A 25,774-nucleotide genomic window follows, 5' to 3' on the forward strand; every position below is an offset into this window, starting at 1 on the left:
CACAAATGACTTGGACCACTGTCTCCTCACCTTCAAGAATAAAAATGCACATTATTTAAGAACTATTGCTCATTTCTTTCACTTAAGTTTCAACAGTCTATTATTTACTCCCAAACACAAGAAGCCTGTAGGAGACCTCTTTGTTCTTGGCTTGCAGGTCTCCAGGCCCATTTCCCTTCAGAGGTTCCTCAGCTAAAAGCTAGCCATGGAAAGCATTAAGTCAGCCTGGAGGGAGCCTTCCTTCCCTCAATCTTCTGCCCATTAATAATGGGTCCTATTTTGAAGTACACTGAGATTCAGAGGACTTGGAATCTAGCCGCACATTTGCTCCTTGCTCTAAGTATGACCTAAGATGGGTCATTTTATGTCTGAACTGAAGATTTTTTTAAATCTAAAATAAAACAAAAGGGTTAGAACCAGATGATCTTTAAGTTCCTTTCTATCATTTCACTGTGTCTCCTTTCACATCAGGTAATTAAGTCAAATTTCAAGCCCCATTTTACAGGTATTGGAAAGAAAGGTAGAAACCTGCTCTGCCCCCTACCCACAAATCTGCATAACAGGCCGGCAGCAAGCCATCCTGGCTTCAAGCAGGCTCATCCCCCTCTCTTTCTATAAATCACTGCTGGCAGGTAGCTGGGAAGCAGCTGCTAAGGATAACTTTGCTCCGGAGCACAGGAAGCCACCTTTTAACCCGCCTGCTGTTGTTTGTCTCTGGGAACTGTGACAAAGGAGCAGATGATATCAGCCCCATGCCAACCGTGGAAGGATCTGGCTGGAGCACTAGAGGCAGCCTGCACCGACCCACATCCACTGCTCAGTTCAGAAGGTACACGACTTGGGGGTGGGGGTATATGTCCAAGACTGGCAGGGTCTCTGTGCTGTCCTGTGCACACTTTATTCATTCCTAGCTCTGAGCCTTTATGCAAAGGAGCATGAATTTCAGAGCTTTTTGGGACCTTAGATTATCATTAAACATAACCCTCTTGTTTTACAAATGAAGAGACTGAGGACCGGGGAAGAAATAGAGAGTTAAGCAGTGTTCCCAAGACCACCCAGGTAGTAGGGAGTCGGGTCAGAATCTGAAACCAGGTTCTCTGACTTCAAAATCCCCTCTTTAAGATTCCTCAAATGTTTCACCTCCAGAAAATTTTTTCCCAATCACCTCCAGTCCTTATCAATCAGTCCCCTTACCATATTTAATTATACAATATCTTATTTTTCTTAAAAGAACAAAGCCAAAACCAAACCTGTCTTATATCAGTCTTCTTTCTATGCCTTAGACTTTTGTGTAATCCACAGCCTGGCCCTGGGCTGAGTCAGCATATGATAAAATACTTGTCTAACATTAAATGACAATGCAAATCACAGAAAGCAAGTGATTGGACCTTAACACATTTAATCAAATATCTTACCCTCAAAACCCTTAGCTCAAACATCGATTTCCTCTCGGACGTTTTATTTGTTTTTAAATATACATATTTTTAATTTTTTTTACGTCCAAATTCTGCTTCCCCCTCCCTCCCCATTGAGAAGACATGAAAAACAAAATCAATATATTACAAACATACTGTCATACACAAAATGTATTTCTGTATTAGTCATGCTAAAAAAAAAAAAAGAAGCAAAAGAAGAAATCTATCTTGACACTACATAAGGAAGTACATGGAGTTTGGGTCCTGGCTTTGTGTGATATTATCTTTACTTAAGACAATACAAGGCCCAAAGATTAAGAAATTAGAATGGATGAAAATATGAAAGGACCCATATGCTCAATGATAGTATTTGAAGAAAAGAATCAAATGCAGGCTGAAAGCATTATCTCATGCCTGTAACTGGAACCCATAAATGGAACCTTTTTGATTCTTCATCCAATTATCTGAAGAAAAAAAAAAAACAAAACCCAATGGACTAAGTGCACTTACTGTAAAAACGTCATCGTCTCCAAGCTCGGCTTCATTATGGATTGTTGAAGAAGAAGTTGTAGATCCTAGAAAGGAGATGGGAAATGTATAAATACATGAAAAGAAAATTTGGCCATGAAGAATACATTATTTTCAAGAATAACAACAATTAAACTAACATTGTACTCTATGCTTCTGGCCAAAATGGATCAACACTAATAAAATATGAAAAAACAGCAAATATTTTATACTTTCAATGCCTCAAGAATTATGATTTATTATATATATATATGTATATCCCCCCTTCTACTGATGCAGACTGTAACCACCTTTATTTTTGCAAATGGTCTCCATAAATTAGAGTGGCCAAATAAATGGCCATGCAGGGGTCAAGCCTCTACTTATGAACCTCACAGTTCTGGGATAAGCTTATTGAAGGAGACCCCAGGCCAGTTCATTCCTGGGTCTGGGGTCTTGAAGCCCTATTGGACTGAAGCCCTTGCATAGTTTGTGTTTCACTGAGAGAGCATTTGGGGTCCCAAGGGTTATTGCTATGCCATGATGAGGAATCAGAGCAGAACTTTACTCAAACAAGTTAAGAAGTAGTGTCATTAATGACCTGTTTTGACTTTAGACAACTTCTCAGACCCTGTTTTCTCATGGTGTAGGATGAAGGAAAGAAGTTTAATGATATTTGGGATCACTTCCAGGTCCAAACATTCTAGGACTTTTAAAAGACAGATTGTGCCAACTCTTCATGATTTAGAAGTAAGGATCTCTGGCAAAGGTTGAAGATGGGATTTCTGGACCTTTAACTGCCCTTCTTCTTCTGTTGGCACTTAGGGACTTATTTACATTCTACTAAAAACCTAGGGGCATGTCAGAAAACAAAACAAAAACAAAACCAGCTTATCTTATGGTGAAATGGGAAAGAGTCTATGAAAGCTGTTTATTTACAACTTCACATCTTTCTTCATCCTGGTATGCAAGTCTATATAAATATTCTTGGAAAAGAGACTAAACAAAAAAAGCTTATATTTACAAGCAGGCATGGTCTGCCTTCTTTTCTTTTCCTATCAGGATTAATAATGTGTGGAGTAATTAAAATGAAGTTAGTGGTTGGCAAGAAAAACATGCACAAAATTATCAGCCTTTTTATTCAGTTTCATTCTCCTTGCTCTTTTGTAAAAATGATTAAAAATCAATCTCTGACCCACTCAGGAACAACGAGATACTATATGTGTAACAACTTGGGTCTCAGTTTTCTTATCTGTAAAATGGAGATGGGAGTGGACTAGATGGCCTCCAAGGGACCTTCTAGTTCTGGATCAAGGAGTCTATATTTCCTCCCTATATATCTCCCTAGAAAAGGTGTGAGGAACAGTTGTCTAACTCTCTATCCACTATGTCACCTACCTGCCCCAAAATCTATTTAAAATAAATTAAAGTATCTTGGACCAGTGGAATAGACTAGGTGCAATAGCAGGAAACAATTACAGTAATCTGCTGTTTGATAACCCAAAGAGTCCAGCTATTAGGATGAAAACTCTCTCTGATAAAAACTGCTGGGAAAATTGGAAGTTAGTATGGAAGAAACTTAGATTAGACCAACACCTCACACCCTTTAACAAGATAATATCCAAATGGATATAGGATTCAGACATAAAAAACAATACTATAAGCAGATTAGAAGATCAAGGACTAGTTTACCTGTCAGATCTATGGAAAGGGGAGCAGTTTATGACTAAGGAAGAGATGGAGAACATCACCAAAAACAAACTAGATGATTTTGATTACATTAAATTAAAAAGCTTTTGCACAGATAAATCCATTGTAACCAAGATCAAAAGAAATGTAGTAAATTGGGAAACAATTTTTACAACTAATGATTCTGACATTTCTAAAATATACAAAGAACTGAGTCATATTTAAAAAAAAAAGCCATTCCCCAATTGACAAATGGTCAAAGGATATGCAAAGGCAATTGACAGATGAGATCAAAGCAATCTATAGGCATATGAAAAATTGCTCTAAATCATTAATTATTAGAGAAATGCAAATTAAAGCTTCTCTGAGGCTTCACACCTCTCAGACTGGCCAATATGACCAGAAAGGATAATAATCATTGTTGGAAGGGATGTGGGAAATCTGGGACACTATTACACTGTTGGTGGAGCTGTGAACTCATCCAACCTTTCTGGAGAGAAATTTGGAATTACACCCAAAGGGTAACCAAAATGAGCATACCCTTTGATCCAGCAATACCACTACTGGGTCTATACTCTGAAGAGTTGATGAAAAAGGGTAAAAACACCACTTGTACAAAAATATTCATAGCAGCCCTATTTGTGGTGGAAAGAATTGGAAATCAAGTAAATGTCCTTCAATTGGGGAATGGCTTAGCAAATTGTGGTATATGTATGTCATGGAACACTATTGTTCTATTAGAAATCAGGAGGGATGGGATTTCAGGGAAGCCTGGAGGGATTTGCAGGAAATGATGCTGAGTGAGATGAGCAGAACCAGAAAAACACTGTATACCCTTAACAGCAACATGGGGGTGATGATCAACCTTGATGGATTTGCTTGTTCCATCAATGCAACAACCAGGAACAATTTTGGGCTGTCTGCAATGGAGAATAACATCCGTATCCACATAAAGAGCCATGGAGTTTGAACAAAGTTCAAGGACTATTCCCTTTAATTTAGGAAAAAAACCCAGGTATCTTATTGTCTGATCTTGTTATCTTTTATACTTTTTGTTTCTTCCTTAAGGATATGATTTCTCTCTCATCACACTCAATTTGGATCAATGTACAACATAGAAGCAAAGTAAAGACTGACAGAATGCTTTCCGTGGGGGGGTGGGGGGAGGGAAGTGACATTCGGGGGAAAATTGTAAAACTCAGATAAAATCTTTAATAAAAGAAAAAAAAAATAAAATAAATTAAAGTATCCTGACATTAGTCAAGCAAAGAACACTGCTCAAATAAATTAAGATGGAGCCAAATTCATTCTAGTTAATAGGGGAAAAACCTACTAATCAAGTGGTCAGGAAGACCTGACCTGTACTAGCTGTGTGACCCTGGGCAAGTCACTTAACCTCTTTCAGAGTCATCAACAAAATGGGGATAATAATCACATGTACTACTCAGGGCTGTTTTGAGGATCAAATGAGATAATATAAATACTAGCTGTTATAATGCTAGATGAGGAATGATGTTCATTTCATCAACAATAAGGTATGCTTTGTACTTATATTTTAAAGACTTGCCTTTTGTGAAAATCCCATTTTTGAAAATTATTTTTTGCTTATCTGTTCAGTCACCGCAGTTGCAGTTAGTAAGACCAAAACCCTTGCTTAAATGAGCATGTAGACATGCCCTTGTTTTAAAGACTACTTTCACCTATCTCTTCCCTCACCCAATAATGAATGAAGGACATGCTCTTCTTGCTCAAAGAGATTAAAACAGTTTGTTTTTAACAAATCTATCTTCCAAAGGAAGTTCTGATTTGGCTCTTCACGTGTCATCCTTAGTCATATATCTTTTGTTAATGGGAAGAAGCCAGGCTCTGCTCACTGAAGGGGCAGGAAGGCAGAATATTCTGGCAGGTTTGTGCCCAGGGATTCTAGCCACCATCCTTAGTAATCTACTGCAGGCAATCTTGAATGACACGAGGGTGACATGATTCAATAGATAATATTTAGTCATTCTGGATTAAATCCATAAACTTGAGGTTATTTAGGGGAAAACAAAAAAAATAGCAGAAAATAAATTTCCTCCTAAGAAAGTTCTTTATTTAATTTTTGGTTTCCTTAAGAAGCCAATACTGTACTATCCATGTTTTTTAAAAAAAGCAGATCTGTTTCTGAACAATAAATTTAATTTCATCACTGAAGTCAAAGGAAAATAAAATCAGCAGTGTATTCAAAGGAAAGGTAGTTAAAATATACAGAGGTCATTACCATCATCATCCTTTTTTTCTCCAGAAGTTCTTTGGAGCACAAGACTGATCAACCAACCATGGCACCCAACCAAGATCACTGCTGTGATTAATATTTTTGGTGCAATGTTACACCAAACTATCCCTGATAATATATGGAAGGGAGAATAAATAGAAAATTGAGGAGATCCTTGAATATTAAGATAATGAATCTGAACTTATCCAAAGCACTGCTGGGGAAGGATCATTTCTATAGATCCTCAGGCACTGTGCTAAGTGCTTTAAAAATATGATCTTATTTAATCTTCACAGTAATCCTGTGAGGTAGGTGTTGTTAGCCACCCCTATTTTACAGAGGAAGAAATGGAGGTAAAGAGAGGTTAGGTAGACTGTAATAGGTCACACAGCTGGTAAATGTCTGAGACCAGATTTGAAATCAGATCTTCCTGACTCCATGTCCAGCATTCTCTGACGCTAAGACCAGATCAGTGGAAAAGAAAGATAAATGTGCTACCATCAATCTTCATCAATGAGAAGACAACATGAATGCAATTAGTTGGGAGGTTATTGGGCAGTATGTTACATGGGTGGTAGGGATGGATAAAGGGTTAGCAGTGACATGGAGAAAAAGCAATAAAGGTGAGAGATTTTGAGGAGGCATATTCAAAAAGAGGTGGTAAATAACGGCATCTGAGAGGTGGGGCAGAAGGAAGGTTCAAAGACCACCCCAAGGATATTCTGCAGGAGCCTGGCTCACCATGATCTGGAATGTTGAAGCTCAATGCTGAGGGCTCCCCACTTCTATCAATACAATGCCTGAGGACCTGGGATGTCATTAGTGGCATCAGATGTCATCCCAACCCAAGCCTTAGTTGACAACTGAATAGAGAAGTCTTGGGAAGTTGTCTGAAGTTTAAGGGATTTAAGTTACCTCGGTTGTATGGTTAACAAACATCAGAGAAGACTGATTTGACGCCAGGTCTTTCTGATGACAAGTTCCCCATTTTATTTTTATTTTAAGGTTTTTTTTTTTTCAAGACAAAGGGGTTAAAGTGGCTTGCCCAAGGCCACACAGCTAGGTAATTATTAAGTGTCTGAGGCAGCTTTGAACTCAGGTACTCCTGACTCCAGGGCCGGTGCTCTATCCACTGTGCCACCTAGCTGCCCCAAGTCCCCCACTTTATAAAGCATACAATATTGCCTCAAATAGTAGAGGATTTTTGCACATAGTAAGCAATTGATAAATTTGTTAAATTTATATATTAAGATGAAGGTAGGATGCCTGAGTGGAGATGTCCTCTAGTCAACCGGAGAGGCAGATCTGAAGCTCTGAAGAGAGGTCAGGGATGGCAAGAAGATGTAGAAGTCATGGTTTGTAGACATAGTAGCCAAGAGTCAGGGAATTAGGAAGAGAATGTTGAAAAGGCCTGGGACTGACCAATGGTAAACATCTTGAGGCAGTTAAGCTGCTGCAGTTGATAGAATGCTGGATTTGGAGTCAAGGAGACTTGAGTTCAAATCCAACCTCAGACTAGCTGTGTGGTCCTCAGCAAGTCAATTCACCAGTGAGATCCTAATAGCACTCCCAGGGGTGCTGTGAGAATCAAATGAGAAAATATTCATAAAGTGCCAATTCTAGTGTCTGTCACAAAGTAGGTTCTTACTAGTACTTATTTTCTTTCTCCATTCCTTCATCTTCCTTAAGAAGTCAAGAAGAAAGTAGAAGACACAGCAAAGGAGAAGCATGAGAAGAGAGAAATGAAAGAAGAGCCAGAAGAATATAGTGTCTGGGGAGCTAAGGTAGAAAAGAGGATACTTTTTTTTGGATGTCTGGTCAACAGTGTCAAAAGCTAGAGAGGTGTAGGGAACAGCTGAAGATGAATATTGGAAAATTATAAAGAATAGGCCTGGAATCAAAGAAAAGATATGAGAAGTCACATCACCCTGCTCCTCTGAAGGGACAAAGAGGTCCATGGATGTGGAATATTGTAAAAAAATAAGAGTTGGTTATTCCTTTTGTTTTGTATATATTGAACTCTCTTATGCTGCTAGGAAATTTCTTAGCAGGAAATTAAATATCCTTCAAGACTGCAATAGCCTTAGTTCTCATCAATCCCCTCTCCCCCTCTGATTGGAGTCCTGAGCAAATGATTCTTCCCAAAGCTTCCACATTCCACCTGGTCTTTGAACAGAACTCCATCAGGCCTCCATACCATCATTGTTTTTCTACTTTTCATCTATTTTCTCCCATTAGGCCTGAAGTTCTCTGAGGGCAAGAATAGTCTTTCTTACTCTGATTTGCATCCCCAGTAACTCACTGAGTTTTCATGAATCTTTTCTTCTTCCTCTTTTTTTTTTCTTTTTAGGTTTTTGCAAGGCAATGGGGTTAAGTGGCTTGCCCAAAGCCACACAGCTAGGTAATTATTAATAATTACACTTAAGTGTCTGAGACCGGATTTGAACCCAGGTACTCCTAACTCCAGGGCCGGTGCTTTATCCACTGCACCACCTAGCTGCCCCTCTTCTTCCTCTTAAAAAAAAACTTCACTGTTGATGGTTCTCTGGGACTGAGAAAGTGTATGGGGGAAATATAGGTGTTTTTTTTTACAAAAAGATCTTTTTTATGAAAAAAACTTTTTAGTGAGAAATTTTTCATTTAAGTAGTAGAACTGGAAGTTAAATTAAGGGGTGGAGAGTAGAGTATGAGACAAGAGCATTAACTAGTCAGATGGGAAGTCTCTTGACTTCACTTAGTCTAAGTTTCCTCAACTGCAAAATGCTGCAGAGGACATGATTCCTATTTTTTAGAATTTACAGTATAAATGGTAAGTATGATTAGCTAAGTGTTAAGATTTTTAGCTTAATTTTAAAATACAATGTTTTTGTTAACATACTCGCAAATACAAAAACTTTATTCATTCTGTTTTTTATAAACCCATTTTTTATAAAAAGCATGTCCCTTTAGAACACACAAAGGTTGCAAGACCAATAAAAATCAAAATTCCTTTTTGTTACTTATCCAGAGAGAAGAGATAACTGTAAATGAGCAACCCATAGGATTTTGTCTGTAAAACATGGAGGAATGAATTGGACAACCTCTATGGTCCTTTCCAAATCTAAAATTACAATAACTAGTGAATGGAACAGGCTATATTTTTCTTTTTCATTTTATTTTCTTTTGTTTTATTTTAGCCTCATGGTTTGTCAATACAGGAAGGGATAGATGTCATCTAATCCATACTTCTGCCTAAAAGGAAGGCAGCATAAAATTATTTTAAATTAATGGATATATATCCAAGTGCCTCATAAAATATTAAATACCTTTGGGAACATAGGTAACTGCAAATGGTACAATGGAAAGAGTACGTATTTAGGGCTGTGGACCTGGGTTCCCCTTCCAGCTATACCACTTACTATTACCATTTAACTGAGATAGGAAGCCTCAGTTTCCTCACCTGTAAAATGAGGGAATTGGACTAGAATGATCTTGGAGGTCCTTTATAGTTCCATAATATATAATCTATGCTTTATTACCTTCTGAGAACAGTAGGATACTGATTCATATTTGGGGTTAACACGGACTAGATTAGGACAGAAGGAAATGAGAAGTTGTTAAGTGCTGTTTTATAGATATTATCTCATTATAACAGCCCTGGGAGATTTGTGATTCCATGATGAACTCCTTTTACAGTTTAGAAAACTGAGGCATAGATTAAAATGACTTGTTCTAATAAGGCTGTATTTCAACTCAGATCTTTCTGACCTGAGACTATCCAATCTGCGACTAGTTGTCTCTTATTGGGGAAGGGGAATGGAAAACTTGAACGATACTACTAGGCTTCACTCCTAGACTGATCACAGATTCTAGCATTGTGCTAATAAGTAGCCTATGGATGTATGCAGGAGTCGCTCCATGAATTTCTATTGGTTGTTTGATCAATGACAGATCAAATCAGAATCTGGGTGCAGGGTACAAACTGCTGGATCATTTCCCAGAAGCTCAGCCTCCTGGAGCCTTTTCTTAATAGAATATGACTGAGTTTTTTGGGATTCGACTGGATATAGCTCAAAACAAAGGCATTTTGGGGACAGGACTAAAGTGAAACTTGCATAAGGAATTCATCTTTGGAACTTCAACACATTCAATTTATCAAGAGAACTTACAAGTTGTCTCGGTTAAATAATCCAGTGTAATGAGTAGCAGCTGCCAAAAGGTCTTCCCTTCAATCTAAAGGACTTTCCCTTATCACAAGACCTATTTTCTTTTGAGCTTTGTGGAAGTCACTTCAGCATCTCTGAACCCATTCTTATATATTCTCCAATTTCATTCGAGGTTCAGGCTATTGATGACTATTCTCTCCTCCTCAAATGATCAGGTATGTACTGAGATACTTATATCTACAAATAGTGTCTTGCAAAAAGCAAGCATTTAATAAAAGCTGGTTAGACTGGATACCAAGGTCTTTGCATCTAGCCATATGACTTGGTCTAAGAGCACTGTCAAGAAAGAAATAACCTTCAGGTCAAACAAAAACCAAAATCAAAACCCAGCAATGACAAACAAAAACCCAGTAACCCAACAAACAGCATAAGAAAGATTTATAAAACTTTGAAAGTTCACACAATCCCACTGTAAAGTTAGTGGAGTCCAGTACCTTCGATCAGATCTTCTATTGCTTTTCTCACTCCTCTGTCAAAGGCTCGTGCATCAGCTGGGCTTTGGAAAGTAAGCCCAAACTTCCTATTATCAACTTTCCAATGATGAAATGTTGGGTTTGCTTTTGTGTAGACCAAGTCTTTTCTTATGTAGCATTCCAATACCACCTAAAGAATTTAAATACATGAGAACAGTTACAAGTGTAAATTGTTTTAATTAAACTAGAAGCCTAGTTTTGAAGAGATGGCATCATGATTTTTTGTCTTTAAACTATAAAACTCCAAAAAATCTCAAAACCACTTTTATTCCTTGCTTTTTCTCTAGCTGCTCCCCAGTTTCCATCTTTGCACTGGGTACCAATTTCTCAAATTAATACTTTTAGTGCACTATCTCTATTTCCTTACAATCCATTTAACTCTCTAAAATCTGGATTCTTTCCCTGCCTCTTTACTGGAATTAGTGTATTAAAAGGCACCAACAGACAGATATTATTAGGCATCTGCTATGTACCAGGTACCTGTCCCTACCATCTCACTCCCCCAACACCAAGGCATTTTCTTTATCTTCTTGATCCATAAGAGATAGCAGAGTGTTTAGACTTAGAATCAAGAAAATGTGGCTAGGAACCCTGTCCCTGACCCTTACCAGTTGCATGGTCAAGCCATAGCCTTCATCCATAAATGAGAATAACGCTAGTAGTAGCTACTTCAGGTCATTATAAACTCACGTGATGTAGTGTCTTTAACGTTCTTTTGAGAACTCATTTTTTTTTTTTAGGTTTTTGCAAGGCAAATGGGGTTAAGTGGCTCGCCCAAGGCCACACAGCTAGGTAATTATTAAGTGTCTGAGGCCGGATTTGAACTCAGGTACTCCTGACTCCAGGGCCAGTGCTCTATCCACTGTGCCACCCAGCTGCCCATTTGAGAACTTTTAAGTACTACAAAAAGACCAGCAGTATTATTAGTGTTGATCTTTCTTTATTTCAAAGTGCTGACTAAAAATTCTATCCTCTTTTGACTACTGAGATACTGAATTCTTCTGGTCCTGCTTCATTCTCTATCTACTTCTACTCAATTTTTTCTGTAACTTCTCATTTTTCTCCTATTTTCTAAATGATAATTTCATCATCTCAAGGTTTCAGGGTCTATCAATACTTCCTTGGAGATACTTTTTGTAAGTCAACCTAGTTCAGACTCTTATTACTTGGACATTGGACTAAATAGCTTTCTAACTGGTATCCTTGACTCTAGTAGTCATCCCTGTTTCCCATCTATAACAGATTCATCTTCCTTAAATATTATTATATTATGTCATTCCTTCTCTCCTTTTTTAAAAAGGCACCAGAGATAAAGAACTTGGTTCTTTCTAGTCTCTTATGAGCCAAGTCAACGAGGGCAAGTGATATATAACCTCTCTGAAACTGTTTCCTTACCTGTGAAATAGGGATGATAACTATCTAATTGTTGAGATCAAACAAGATCATGTATGAGAAATGCTTTGAAAGCTATAAAGTCCTATAGGAAAAAATTATGATAATGAATCGAGATGGAGACATCATCTCACAAATGATCAGGCTCATTCACTACTGGGTCTGGGCTAATTGTTGATCCTGTTATATAAAAACACTCTCTCTCCTTTGGATCCTTCCCATGCTTCAAGGCTCAGTCCAAGAGCATCTCCTTAATGGAAACCCACTCTGACTAGCCCAGCTTTCCATTGATTTTCATTTCCCGAAGAACTAAATAGGATCACAAATTTGAGGTTGAAAGAGCCTTCATGTCACCTTGTACAAACCATTTGTTTTACTGACAAGGAAATGGAGGCCAAGAAAGATTATAAATTGCATTTATATATATATATATGTATGTATGTATGTATGTATGTATGTATGTATATGTCTGTGTAGTAAGAAAAGAGATGAGATTTTTAACCTGGGTTTTATATGCTATCACATCTTGTTTATATTCTATTATTTAATAAGATGCTCAGCACATAAGATCAGTACTTGCTGATTGAATAAATGATAATCTTCTAAAGTTGTTTTGAATAAAGAACCATTTTAAATAGTAAAACAATTTTTTCTTTTGTTGATCTCAAAAAATTGTTTTCATCCATAATATACCAGAAATTTTTATTATGAGGATTGTGCTCAGCTATATAATGTCAATACTGTATTAATCATGATCACAATAAAAAAGTAAAGAATTAATTTAGATGAACTAGGAAGAAAGGTAGAATTTGATCTAAATTTAATGTAAAGAATAAGTTATCAAAAATTCTAAAATAAATAGAGCTGTATTATTTTAAGAGAATTCAAGAGTGAAAGGGTACATACAATTGCCAAAAAATAACCTGAAAAATGTCAAATAGAAGTCCTTTTTGAATAAGATTTTTTTTGGGTGGTAATCTGGTATATCAAAAACAGGATAATCAATCACAAATCATTAGGGCTGTATGGAAACTTCAGAGGAAATAGTCAGTGATGAGGAAAACAGAAACCCAATAAGGCAAAATAGCTTGTATATAACATGCAATTAGTGGCAGTGGTAGAGTAAAGAAGCCTTGGGATCTCAGTCAATCCAGTGCACTAACCTTCTAGTTACATTATCTATAATCAAAATAACCAATTGCTCTAACTTATTAACCAATAAAATTCTAAGGTGGATTTTTTGGGGTGGAATAATTTCATCATTTTTATCAAATGCAATGTGTGAAGTACTATGAAAATTTTAAATTATATGTATGCTATCATAATCATCATTTATCATTATCCATTCAATAACTCCTCTATAATTCAGTCTTGAGACAATTTTGTCTGGGACACAGAAATTTGGACTTATACTTCATTTCAGAACTATTAAATGTATCAAAGGCAGGGCTTTTTCCTAATTCCAAGGCTAGTCCTCTTCTCTCTGATAGTTGATATTTACTATTTTTTTACTATTATTTTTTAAACTGCCTAATAAAAGCTTTTAATATCTTTTTTTTAGGTTTTTTGCAAGGCAAATGGGGTCAAGTGGCTTGCCCAAGGCCACACAGCTAGGCCATTATTAAGTGTCTGAGACCGGATTTGAACCCAGGTACTCCTGACTCCAGGGCTGGTGCTTTATCCACTGCACCACCTAGCTGCCCCCTAATAAAGCATTTTAAAAATCTCAAATCAACAAATACTATTTGCAAAGAATTTTGCATGGTGTGCAATAGTGAGTGCAAAGACAATTTTAGTTTAAATCAGCTTGTGACTGCATAAAAATAAATTCAGGATTATAATATTTCAAATGAAGGATTATTATTGTTATAAATGTCTAGGCAATTTTAAAATCTGCAACAGCTTGTAAAATGAAATATTTTAAAAAACTAAACAACTTTATTAACTCTTTACTTTCCCCATAATTTCAGGGGGAAAAAATCTTCTATCCTTTGGTTGAAAATTTCCATACTTAGATTCAACTCAAAAGTAAATTCTCCTAGGAAAATTTAATCTGAAACTGGTCCAGTCATCTGAATAATGTGAACAGAAAAAAAAATCAGCTTAAGAAACTGGGACAATACTATTAACAACAATAATGATAAAAAACCTGGTGGCTATGCTTATTATGTGTTATGTGCATTTCCACATTTGTTCACACTCTCCTCTGTGTTGGCATTACCCTTCTTCTTTGGCCGACCCATTCTTTAAAGTCTAATTCAACAACCATCTCCCTTAGTCCTCCACTGGTTTCTTGGGAACCTCATAATCAGCACCAACCTTATACAGCCTTCATAAGTTATTCTGCATTAAGTGATTTATCAAAAAAGAATTAAAAAAACTAAAAGTGATTTATCAGAGTACACAGTAGGTGCTTAACATGTTGTCTAAATTGAAGTGGATAGGTGTCATAATTCTGAAGCACTTATCCTCAACCCTCCATGCTGGGGCAGTTTGTCACACCTAAGCTTTCCCATCAAGAGAACTTTATACAAATGCTTGTTGGATGAATGGCCAAGAAGTACCTTTTGAACAATTAGCACTAAAAAGAATTATCTTTTTATATAAAAACTAAGTGATTAATTATCAAGTTCATGTAAAATAGAAAAGGGCAGCCAGTATAAAGTCTTTACTGAGTACCTTTGTTGTTTACTGAACACAAAGCTGTACAACTTTGGCACATATGTACAATATATTATTTTAATTTAAATTAGGTTACAAGAAAAATCAAGATTTTTGAAAATAAGTTTTAAAAATTTGGAGGTAAAAAATTTCTTTACCAATCATTCCTCTCAAACAATTTCTTTAAATCAATGAACTTCTTTAATATTTCCATTTAAAAAATTTCAATTTATGCACAAATGTTCAGTATTAGAAGCATTACTTGAAGTAAAATATACTGGCACCTGATACTTATTAATAAAAACTTTTAGAACTGTCAAAATACAAATCTTTTAACTCCTAGCTAAAATTGTCTCTCTTCTAACTGCTTTTTAAAAGGAATGGTAATTGTAAAGTAATGTTTGGATTGCAAATTCAGCACACAGATCAATAATGCAAACGTTAATACTCTCAGCATAACACAAACTTGCTCATATGTATACTTCTCATGTAAAATACATATACTTTCTGTGTAGCATACAGTCTTAGTTGAGGAAATGTTGAATATTTTGAATCTCTTCTGGCTTCTAAAAGTAAATTTCCAGTATGTAATATAGGCAACAAATATGAAGAGTGTTAAAAACTGCCTAGGAGAACTTCATAGCTTTTTCATAAACATTATTGCTTATTTAAAGTAGATTTTAGCATTCAACATATTTTTAGTTTCTATAACACAAAGCACCTTCTTCAAAGAATCATGGGAGGAAGCAGATGCCAATAGAAGGTTGATTTGGCTAATTTTCCTGTTACTGCTTTTTTTTCTCTACAAAGCATGTTTTATTCATTAATTTTGTGCAATAAAAGCTACACTGTCTTCTAGGTAAACATCTATTTGGAAGGAACAGTGTGCCAGGAGTCAACCTGCCCCCACAGTTTAACTCTACCAATCCAACTCAGGAAGAGCTGCTGAATAATGCATTAGTTTTCTGAGCTCTCACCACCACTGAGCCTTATGACGAGACTGACTTCCGTCAACGCTGGAAGGTGATCCGTGAATGGGGAGTTTGCGTAATTCCACTAAGATGGCAAAGTTCTAAAGCTGGTGGAGGTGGGGAGAACAACCAAGACATCGGAAAACTTGGCAGTTCACTTGTAATATAAGCTACTTTGGGCTAAGGCAAGGGTTCTTATGCTGGGATATAGGATCTTAAAAAAAAGGATTTTGATAATTGTACTTAAATCTAATTGGTTTCTTTGTAATCCTAAGGATTTTATCCATTCACAAACAATCTGAGAAAGGGGGCATAATTTTCACCAGACTGCCCAAGGGATCCACAACTCAAAAAAAAAGTAGGGAGGATGAAGAAGCTTTTATTTGAAACAAAGGTCTTGGAATCTAATTAATCTGTCCTTGGCTTCAGAGTCTAACTTCTGAAACTTTTCTCCTAAGAATTAGAAAGGGGAAAAGGTTTTTAATTCAACTTCAAGGAAAAAAAACCCAATTGTCGGCAAATTAATCCACAAAATTTAGATCTGTTCTTACCAGTTTGTCTTTCTGCCGTTCTCCATGGATGAGAAAGCCACTTCTTCCATTCCCTTCTGGGTGCATGACCTTGCAGACACCAACTCGACTGATACCACCTCCTTCTTGAGGTAACCATCCCCCACTGGAGTCATCTCGGGTCATAACCACAGCTTTGACGCGAACAATATAGCTGTCACTAAAACGACAACAAAATAACTTGGTGAGATAAGTTTGTTATCAGCTTTGCCTACTACCAATTCCTATAACAGTGGGTCAACCAACATCCCAAGGGAGACTTAAAAGTTACTTTCATAGAAATCAACAGTTGATATTATCTTCTGCTTTGGCAAGTCACCCTGGAAGAGTGTAGACAGTAGGGAAGAAACATGGATTCAAATCTTATCTCTGACACTTTACCAGTTGACACTGTGGGCAAGTCATTTGATTTCTCAGCCTTGATTGTCATATTATAAAATGGATATAATACCTCTAGCAACATATGGTGATGATCAAATGAGATGATTTATATAAAGCACTTTGTAAATCTCAAAGTGCTATTTAAACGACAGCTATAAAAGCAGAAGTGCAATTCAGACCATTTCTTTTTAGCCTGGATAAAACATTCCATAATTATGTAATTTATGAGTATTTTACTTTTTAATAACAATGGAATTTTTTCATACCTTTTAAAGGTACATAATGAGTAATTAAGTGTGCATTCTATCATTGAATTCTCAGAACAATTCTGTGAAGTAGTTATTACAGGTTTTAACATTCCTATTTTACAGACAAGATCAGAAAGTTGAGGGCAGGTGGCCAGGTAATGCTGGAGAGTCAGGAAGACAAGCTTTGAATACTGCCTCAGTCATTAACTAACTGTATTACCTTGGACAAGTTAATAGGACAGACTGGCTGAGACAATAGTTGTAAAACACATTGGAAACCTTTGAGGGCTTTATAAAATAAATACTGGCAATTATTAAAAGACTTGTCCATAGTTTTCAAAGTTAATGGATCCTGAAAAAGGGATCTGAACACAGGTCTTTCCCAATTCAAGGTCCATTGTGTGCTCTTTCTACTAAAATAATACAGTTGTGACTTCTCTATAGGAAGAGATTGAAACTTTCCTATCTGGTACCCCATGGTACTTTCAACATTTTAGATTTCCCCTCTCTAAAACCCTTGTAGAGTAGATGGAATATAAGAATTCTTTTATTTCATAATCTTTGTGATTTTAGAACTGCATTGTGTTAAATTTGCTTAAAAAAGAAAAATATGTTACTTAACAGGCAATTCCTTATTAAATCTTTAAACTATCATAATAAAAAGATAGTTGCTTAAAAATCAACTTAAAATCCAATTCTTTAATGATTTTTCATTCATATTTTAAAATCTTATGGCACATATCTGCTTTAAAGTTTTAAATACCAGTTCATATGGCCTGTTTACAAGTCAGTTTTGAGTATAAGCTCTGAAAATATAACCAGTTTCACCATACATTATGTGGCATCTATAAATTATACCACTTAGCTTGACTTTACTGAAAAGGAAGGTCAGACAGTCATTAAGCTTTAAAATTTGACCTAAAACTGATTCTCAACATTTCAGAAATCTAGCTATGTTTTGGTAAGATTACAAAGATGATAAACATTCAAATCAAAAGCAAATCACAAAACAGTTTATATAGCTTACAAAACATTTTCCTTCAACCATCTCATCTACAACATAGCCTGCTGTTTACCATTTTATTTGCTAGTCTAAATAACTTTAGTTTCACAATAAAGTTACTCTGAAAACCTGCCAAAAGCTGCTTCCTCAGAGATCATATCCATTCTTTTCTCATTCTTTGTCACATTTTGGAACAATTATTTCCACAAGACCATCAAATCAGTAATTTGTCTATTTGTATGTGATGAACAGTCTAGCCACATTTCATATATCAAAAGATAAAATATAAACACAAATACTTTTACAATAATTTATCTTCAATTATTTTTGATTAAAAAGAAAATGCTTTATGAAAGAGGTTCACAAATGTCATAACAGCTAGCTGATCAAGCTATTTTACCATTTCATTGAAGGAAAAGCAGAGTAATAAAATTTAAAAGATTATCAATGGTCAGATATCAAATGAGGAGCAAGGTCTACCATGGAGTTGGAATGTCTTTCCTTGTGTTTACATGCAAAAGGTAATTCTGAGAATTAGGGTAGCCTGAAATTTGCATTCTAATGCTTAAAAAAGAACTTTCGGCAGTAAATTTATGCCAAAATATAAAGAATTACCATAGTTTAGGGGAAAGGCTGCCCTTGGTTAATGGAAAATGAAGTAAAAAACTGAAATAATTAAGATGGAAAATTCACCCTTAAAAACAAGGTTTTTGACTCATTGTCCTTGATAGCTCAGGAAAAACTAGTTGAAGAGGCTAGTTTACTTCTTGAGACCCTGGGCTTCTTCTTCTTTTTTTTTAATAATTACTTTTTTTCCTTTCTCCCTACCCACATCAGTCAGACACAAACTTTTCTGTGTTGTTCGGGCATCTCTCCCACAGTGACTTAGGACAGACTGGCTGAGGCATTTCCGAAAGTTAACCACACTGCTTTCCTAATCCTATACGTGTGTTACCAGTTCATGACAGGAAATTACCAAGGTGCAGAACACAAGCCTCACACACCTCTTGTTTAAACATGACCTGTATTTTACTGGACTCCAGCAGCTAGGGGCACCTTTGTGGGGGAAGGGGAGTGGAGAGAAGAGAGGAGATGAAGGGGGAAGAAAAAAGTTTATATAACAAATGAATGCAAACCATTTAACATTTCAAGAAAGCATTTTTTTTTAACCAATGAAAGATTAATTTTTAAAATGCAGGTGGAAGATTATCATCAGCCAAGAGATACCTCCCCCACTCCACCAACCCTACTGTAACTTTCTGCTCTTTGCAAAATCCTCCTTCCTGCCCCCTTCTCCTACTCCTACACCCTGCCTCCCACTGTCCCCCCAAGAATATACCGTCCTTAAAAAAAAGGCAGACTAGTATGAACTGAGGCACTGAAGCATGTGGCTAGTTCTATAAAAGAAGTCAGCAGGGTTAAAGTAGAGCCCTGAAAAGTGAGGAGGAAACAATATCTGTCTGGATTATCCAGCTGCAGGGCAGCCAGCCAATGGTTTCTTATCAGCTGGGTATTTAAGGTCTTCAGTCACTCAACCCCACCCAGAACAAAAATGACAATGAACTTGAGGAGTAAAAGGTAGGCCATAGAAAGAGTTCCCTCTCCCCCAGACCCTGCCTCCACCCCTTTTTCCTTTTGGAAGGAAAGAAGAAAATAACATCTGCTAAAAACAGATGGAGAATTTGTGGGGGGGGAGTGGGGTGGGGAGATGGACCAGGAAGGGGAATTTAGCTCTTGGTCTGGTCAAGGAAAATGCTGCCTGTTTTCATCAAAGGACAGAGGGATGTAGTTCCAAGGTGGGATGTGAGGAAAGTGAAGGGTGCTACAAGGCAGAACCACATTTCTAAGTTGCAGAATTTTAAAGGGACACAGGAGGGTAGAAGTTATATCCTAAAGGAAGGCCTTCCTCAAAGGACCTATTAGACATGAACAAAACTAAGTTTTTGAATTTTGCACATGTGGCTTGAGTTATTGAGGTTGGTTTTTTTTTCTTAAACCCTTCTTTTGTCTTAGTTTCTTAACTCTTTTGTCAACCCTGCCAAGGCAGTCAACCTTTAGAACATGGGGCCCTACAGCCAAGAAAAAACCCCATGAATTCAAATCTGGCCATTGGTGCTAACTGGTTCACCCTAGGCAAGTCACTTCACCCTGCTTGCCTCAGTTTCCTCATTTGAAAAAGGAGTTGGAGAAGGAAATGACAAACCATTCCACAAGAAAACCCCAAATGGGGACAGAACAACAACAAAAAAAAACAACTCAACAGCAACAACTGCCCTTTGACAAGTTGTTTTAATTTTTGCTGGAACTCACTTGTTAAAAAGTTGGGTGTATATGTTATATTTCTTCTAGATTTTAAAATATGAATGACCTGGGGATGGAGTGGGGCAGCAAGAACAGGGATTGAGATACCCAGAGTTCACTGACACTTATTGTGACCCTGAACAAATGACATAAGTCGGGGCGGCTAAGTGGCGTAGTGGATAAGTCACTGGCCCTGGAGTCAGGAGTACCTGGGTTCAAATTTGACCTCAGTCACTTAATAATTACCTAGCTATGTGGCCTTGGGCAAGCCACTTAACCCAGTTTTCCTTGGGAAACCCCCCCCCCACAAATGACATAAGTATCTAACTGCCTCAGTTTCCACAAGTGTAAAATGGGGAAATGATAGCATCTAAGCTTACAAGGTTGTTATGAGGATCAAATGAAATGGTGCTTAATAAATGCTTTTTCCTAACTCTCCATTCCATTTTGGCTCCTTTCTGGCATAATTTATTAGAAAGTCTATAAAACTTTTACTACACAAAATACTTTCTTTGAAATAACTACTTTCAATTCAATTCAACACAATACACATTTATTAATTGCCTACTACTATGTGTTGCTGTGCTGAGGACTGAGAACATGAAAAGAGGCAAAAAACCAGTCTCTGCCTTCAAGAAACTCACCATCTACTAGAGGGAAGACACATGCAATCAAAAATCAAAAAAGCAAGCTATAAGCAGAATAAATAGGGAAGGCACTGGAATTTGGAGTGGAGAAGATGGGATTTTAGTTGGAACTTGAAGCTGAGGGGGGCAGAATGGAGGAGTGACAGTGTTTCGTGCATGGGGGACAACCAGAGAGAATGTGCCATCAATCCTGCCCTAGTTATATTTTGAACTATTTTATCAAAATATATAAATATAGATAGATATAGATAGATCCACTGAATCACTCACAACACTGAAGAACTTAATTCTTTTCTAGTCTCCATTTTCTACAAGATTTGTAAAGTTACATATTAGGATAGAGAGGCAATGTTGCATGTTGGATAGCAAATCAGCTTAAGAGTCAGGGAAGATCTTAATTCAAGTCCAGCCTTTGACATACACTAGAGGTCACTTTAGGTAAGTTGTTACAGACAACTGTTCTAGACTAAAAGCTGAAGAACAAATCACAAATTTATTTGGGCAAGAGAAACATTTTCCACATAGTTCTATATAGCAACTGTGTCAAACTCAAATAGATATGGGGGCCATTAAAACTATATAAGCAGCCCCGTGATTTACATATTGATTGAGAAAACTACATTTATCTACATTTTATTTTTACTTATTTTATTAAATATTTCTCAATTACATTTTAATCTGATTCAGGTTGTATTTGGGAGTGTAGTAGGTCTTGGTTGGGAATGTGTTCGATATTTTATCAATGAAAATATAGGTCTGGAAAAATATATATTTCTCTGTTCAATTCTTTCTTTGGTCTCTTCTATATCCAGGACAAAAAGGAAATAAATTTTCTCAGGAAAATCATGGAAATTATACTGACTCAAGTTTTATCCATTTGTGGTGTAATTAAAAAAAATTATAGCAGGGTACTGAGAGAAAGAAAACCTTAACCCAAATCTCTTCCAAAAGGAGGTTGAAAGAGAAAGAATTAAAAAAAAAAAATCCTGCATGCTAGGAAAATAGTGCAACACAATATTCACAGCATTGTTTTATTATTGTATTATGAAGTCAACTAGAATTTGAATGTGGAAATGGGAGGTTCAGAACTCCGCTCACTTCTTCCCTAACCAGCAGCTCAATTTTACAGAATAGCCCAGGAGCATGGAGAGGTTCAGAGACTTGCTCTTGGTCACCTGGCTAGTATAGTATAGTCAGGAGACAGAAGCAGGGTCTTCCTCATTCCAAGGCTTTCCACACCCCGCTGCTTCTCAAGTATGAATTCAAGAATGTAAAGAAGACAACCATGTAAGGCTTCCCTTAACAGGAGAATGGTGACTAACCCACTTGTCTTCTTTCCTTACAAAAGAACAGCTTTTGTGGGAGAGCCCTTCTGGAATGACCCTGGTTTCCTCCTGGAGAAGCAGGCTTGCCAAGATGCCGAGTTGCCCCTTGGCTGTTGAAGGCTGGAGCCATTTCTTATCAGTGAGGAAAGGAAAATTCCAGGTGGGCCCACTCCCACCATACCAGCATTAGACATTGTTTGCGCCCCCCCCCCCCCCCCCCCCCCGGGGCAGTGTGGTCCTAGTGACATATAGACTGACCTGGGAATCAGGAGGTCTGGATATTGTATCAGTCTCTGATGCTTTCATAAGGTGGGATATAAGCACATAATTCAGATACTCAATCTTTTCTAATGGCTTGTCCCTGCCTCAATTCTTTCCTTATTCCAAATTACCCTCAGCTAAGTCACAAAAAGTGATTTTCCCCCAAAAGTCAAGGCAGGTCTGACCTTGTTACCAGCCCTGCCCCCACCCCTAAACTCCAGGGACTTCTTATGAATTCCAGTACCCAATAGAGCCTTGAAAGCTCTTTACAACCTGGCCTTTCCAGTCTTCCTTTACCACACTCTTCTCTCCACATACTCTACCATCTGGCTAGACTGGCCTTCATGGTGTTCCTCACTAGGACATTCATCTCCTGGCATCCTGATGCCCTATACTGATCACTGCTTGGGGTGCCCCCCCCAGCCCTTGCTTTCGGGTATCCCTTCAAGACTCAGTTTCAATCCCACCTTCTCTAGGAAGTCTCTCCTTGATCTCCCAGCTGCTAGCACCATCTTTCCTCTGGCTCCTTAAACATCTTTTTTTTTTTTTAGTATTCTTTTTGCAAGGCAATGGGTTAAGTGGCTTGCCCAAGGCCACACAGCTAGGTAATTATTAAGTGTCTGAGGTCGGATTTGAACTCGGGTACTCCTGACTCCAGGGCTGGTGTTCTATGCACTGCGCCACCTAGCTGCCCCTCCTTAAACATCCTGTATGAGCTCAATCATTATCCTATTTGTCTCTCCCATTAGAATACGAATTCTTTAAGGACAAGGAATGATTTGTGCTTTTCTTTGTAATCCTACTCCTCGGCACAGTGCCTAGAAGATAGTATAAAGCTCTTAATAAATATCTGTTGACTGATAGACCAAAGGAAATTTGGGAACTGAAAGGTCAAGATAAACCAAAGGAAATTATCATTTGTATTTGAAATGAATTATACGATTAGATCATATATTTGCCTGAAACAATTCACTTTTGTTGCGCTAGTGGGATTATTTTGTAGTCCCTGAGGACATTCTTCTACAAGGTAAAGAAGGATTTCAAATATACTGTGAGATAAGAAAAAATTAACAAGTACCAGTGGGGCACCAAATGTCCTTCTCTCCCCAGTATTCCCTCCTGGGAGGCTGAATTTCATCTCTAGCCAAGATCCTTTTATTGACCAGGTGAGATATAGTAGATCTCAGTAAACACAAATCTCCATTTTTATACAAAGTAAAGTCCCTCCCCACAGAGCTGACTCACCTCTAGCGGGTGAACTCTCCTCCTTCCTTCAAAGTTCTGTTCATACACCCCTTCCAATCAAGGTATTCATATTTACTTGGGATATACTTTGTATTTACTTGGGTGTGTGCATGCTGCTTTCCTCAGTAGAGAACCTTGAGGAACTATCTCAGTTTTACTTTTGGATCACTAGGGCAGTGTCAATAAACTTGTGTTGATTGATAGCTGTGGTCCATCTATGGTAAAAGTCTCATTTGCAGATGAACAAACTATAAGCTACTAGCAGGGCCTGGGGAAATGAGAAAAAATTTGACTCATGTCTTTAAACTCAACTAAAAAAAAAACCCAACCATGATTTAGATATAAATAAGTGAGTTTTTGAATTAAATAGTAAAAGTGTTTTTACTAATTTGTTTAATATAATACTTGAGTGAATTGGTGATATTACTGATGTTGATATTTCCTCCAACAAAGCTGATAAAAAACCATCAATGCCTTCCCAATCATGTGGGACTCCTGCCTATCTCTTCCTAGAAGTTTTTGACAAGGAATTCACTCAACATGGTGGAGTCCCCTACCAACCCAATAAGATCATTAAGACTATCATAGGTTCATCAGTGAGTTTTTGTTCTGGGCCATGTGATTCATCCATTATATTTCCTGTCATTTAAACTTGCTAAACCAAATTTTTCACAAATATTTTTAAAAGAAAATGATAAAGTCTTAAGTCAAGTTCTACTAAAGAACCTATCTTCAGTTAGTTTCTGTTATTTCATTCAAGACGAATTCTTCTACAGGTATCCTTTTCTCATTTTCCTTGACATCAATTCTATACCTTCCTCTGTCTCCTAAGAGGATGAGCCTCAGTTTTTTCTTTGCTACTTATAATTAAAAATATCCTGGAATAAATTCAAATTAGAAATTAATCTACAGATATGATATTAATTGAACAAATCATATTTTAAAATATTTCCTTACTAAATTAAATCTCTTCTCGTAAGTAGTCTACTACAGAAATACTCATGGCTTCTCTACACTTGTAAATAGTTATTTTAAGGATCTGTTGAGACAGTTTTAGAAATTATGGTTGGAAGCTTTATTAGCATCAGACTCCCAAACCCCACAGAACTATTAATAACATCTTTAAACCTAATATTAGGACATGTGTCTAGATGCCTTTAACATCACAACAGTTCATTAGAAAATATTCAAGAAATCTACTTCAAATTTACAATTTTTAAAAATAAAGTCTACAACTCAGCTCTAGAAGCAACAAAGAATAAAAAATTCAGAGAAAAATCATTTTAAATAAAATAAATTCAACTCAATAAACATTCATGGACTTAAATGAATCTAAACTTGTTGGGAGGTGAAAGATGCCTGAGTAAAACAAAATTAACTATGTCTGTTGGGCAGAGCTTCAGGGCAATTTGTGCAACACAAAAGTTGAAGCAAGGGAAGCCCAAGATAAAAAAAAAAAATCCAAATTTTAGTTTATGATTTCTCCCTGACTACTCATGTAAAATAAAGATAATTCACCTCTTAAGAAACCTTTCTTCTGGGGGGGCGGATGGGTTGCCCAGTGGATAGAGCACCGGTCCGGCCCTGGAGTCAGGAGTTCAAATCCTAGGCAACCACTTAATCTTGTTTGCCTTGCAAAAACCTAAAAAGAACCCTTTCTTCTGCTATGATTTACTTCATATGAAACACCAGGTAATGGAAAGATGGCTATTTATTTTGAATTTTGAATATTTAATCAGCTGGTAATTCAAATGCATGACAGTCTGGTATACTGAAAAGAGCATCTAGCCTTTAGAGTCACAGGATCTGGGTCTACAAAAGACTGCATATCTGGCCGGGCTGCAGTCACCAATTTTCCTCTTGCTAGGCCTTAGTTTTCTCATTTGTAAAATATGTGGGTGGGCTCAGATGATCCCTAAGAATCCCTTTTCAGAGAGGTAGAATTTGGGCTCAAAACTTAAAAAAAAAGTTTAAAAATTTTAACAGGGGAAAAACAAAATATGTTTTAAAAAATGCAAAAAATCATATGCCCCTTTTGGACATCACCCAATGTAGGCTTTAAAAAGCTGCTCTCCTCAAATAATAGGCAACTGACTTTTTCAGCATTTTTTATGAGGTAAAAAAGATGAGTAAAGATACACTTTAATTGAATTAACCATTGCTATCCTGGTGGGGATTTTTTGGTTTATTTCTTTGGTATAAGTGAGAGTTGATGGAGATAGTTTTC

At 36.9% G+C, this 25,774-nt stretch overlaps 1 protein-coding gene across 1 annotated transcript in view; it reads right to left on the minus strand.

Annotated features, from left to right (window-relative positions):
• SPRED2 (sprouty related EVH1 domain containing 2) overlaps positions 1–25,774 on the minus strand; it is a 164,186-nt gene that overhangs the window by 25,040 nt on the left and 113,372 nt on the right. Inside the window, exons 2-4 of the mRNA XM_074207398.1 lie at positions 16,119–16,296; positions 10,505–10,673; positions 1,926–1,990 (exon numbers count right to left, since the gene is read on the minus strand). Coding sequence (XP_074063499.1) covers positions 1,926–1,990; positions 10,505–10,673; positions 16,119–16,296 — 412 coding nt within the window. The remainder of the gene's footprint in view (positions 1–1,925; positions 1,991–10,504; positions 10,674–16,118; positions 16,297–25,774) is intronic.

Source organism: Macrotis lagotis, chromosome 1 (assembly GCF_037893015.1).
Source record: "Macrotis lagotis isolate mMagLag1 chromosome 1, bilby.v1.9.chrom.fasta, whole genome shotgun sequence".
In the NCBI taxonomy this organism is placed as follows: Eukaryota; Metazoa; Chordata; class Mammalia; order Peramelemorphia; family Peramelidae; genus Macrotis; species Macrotis lagotis.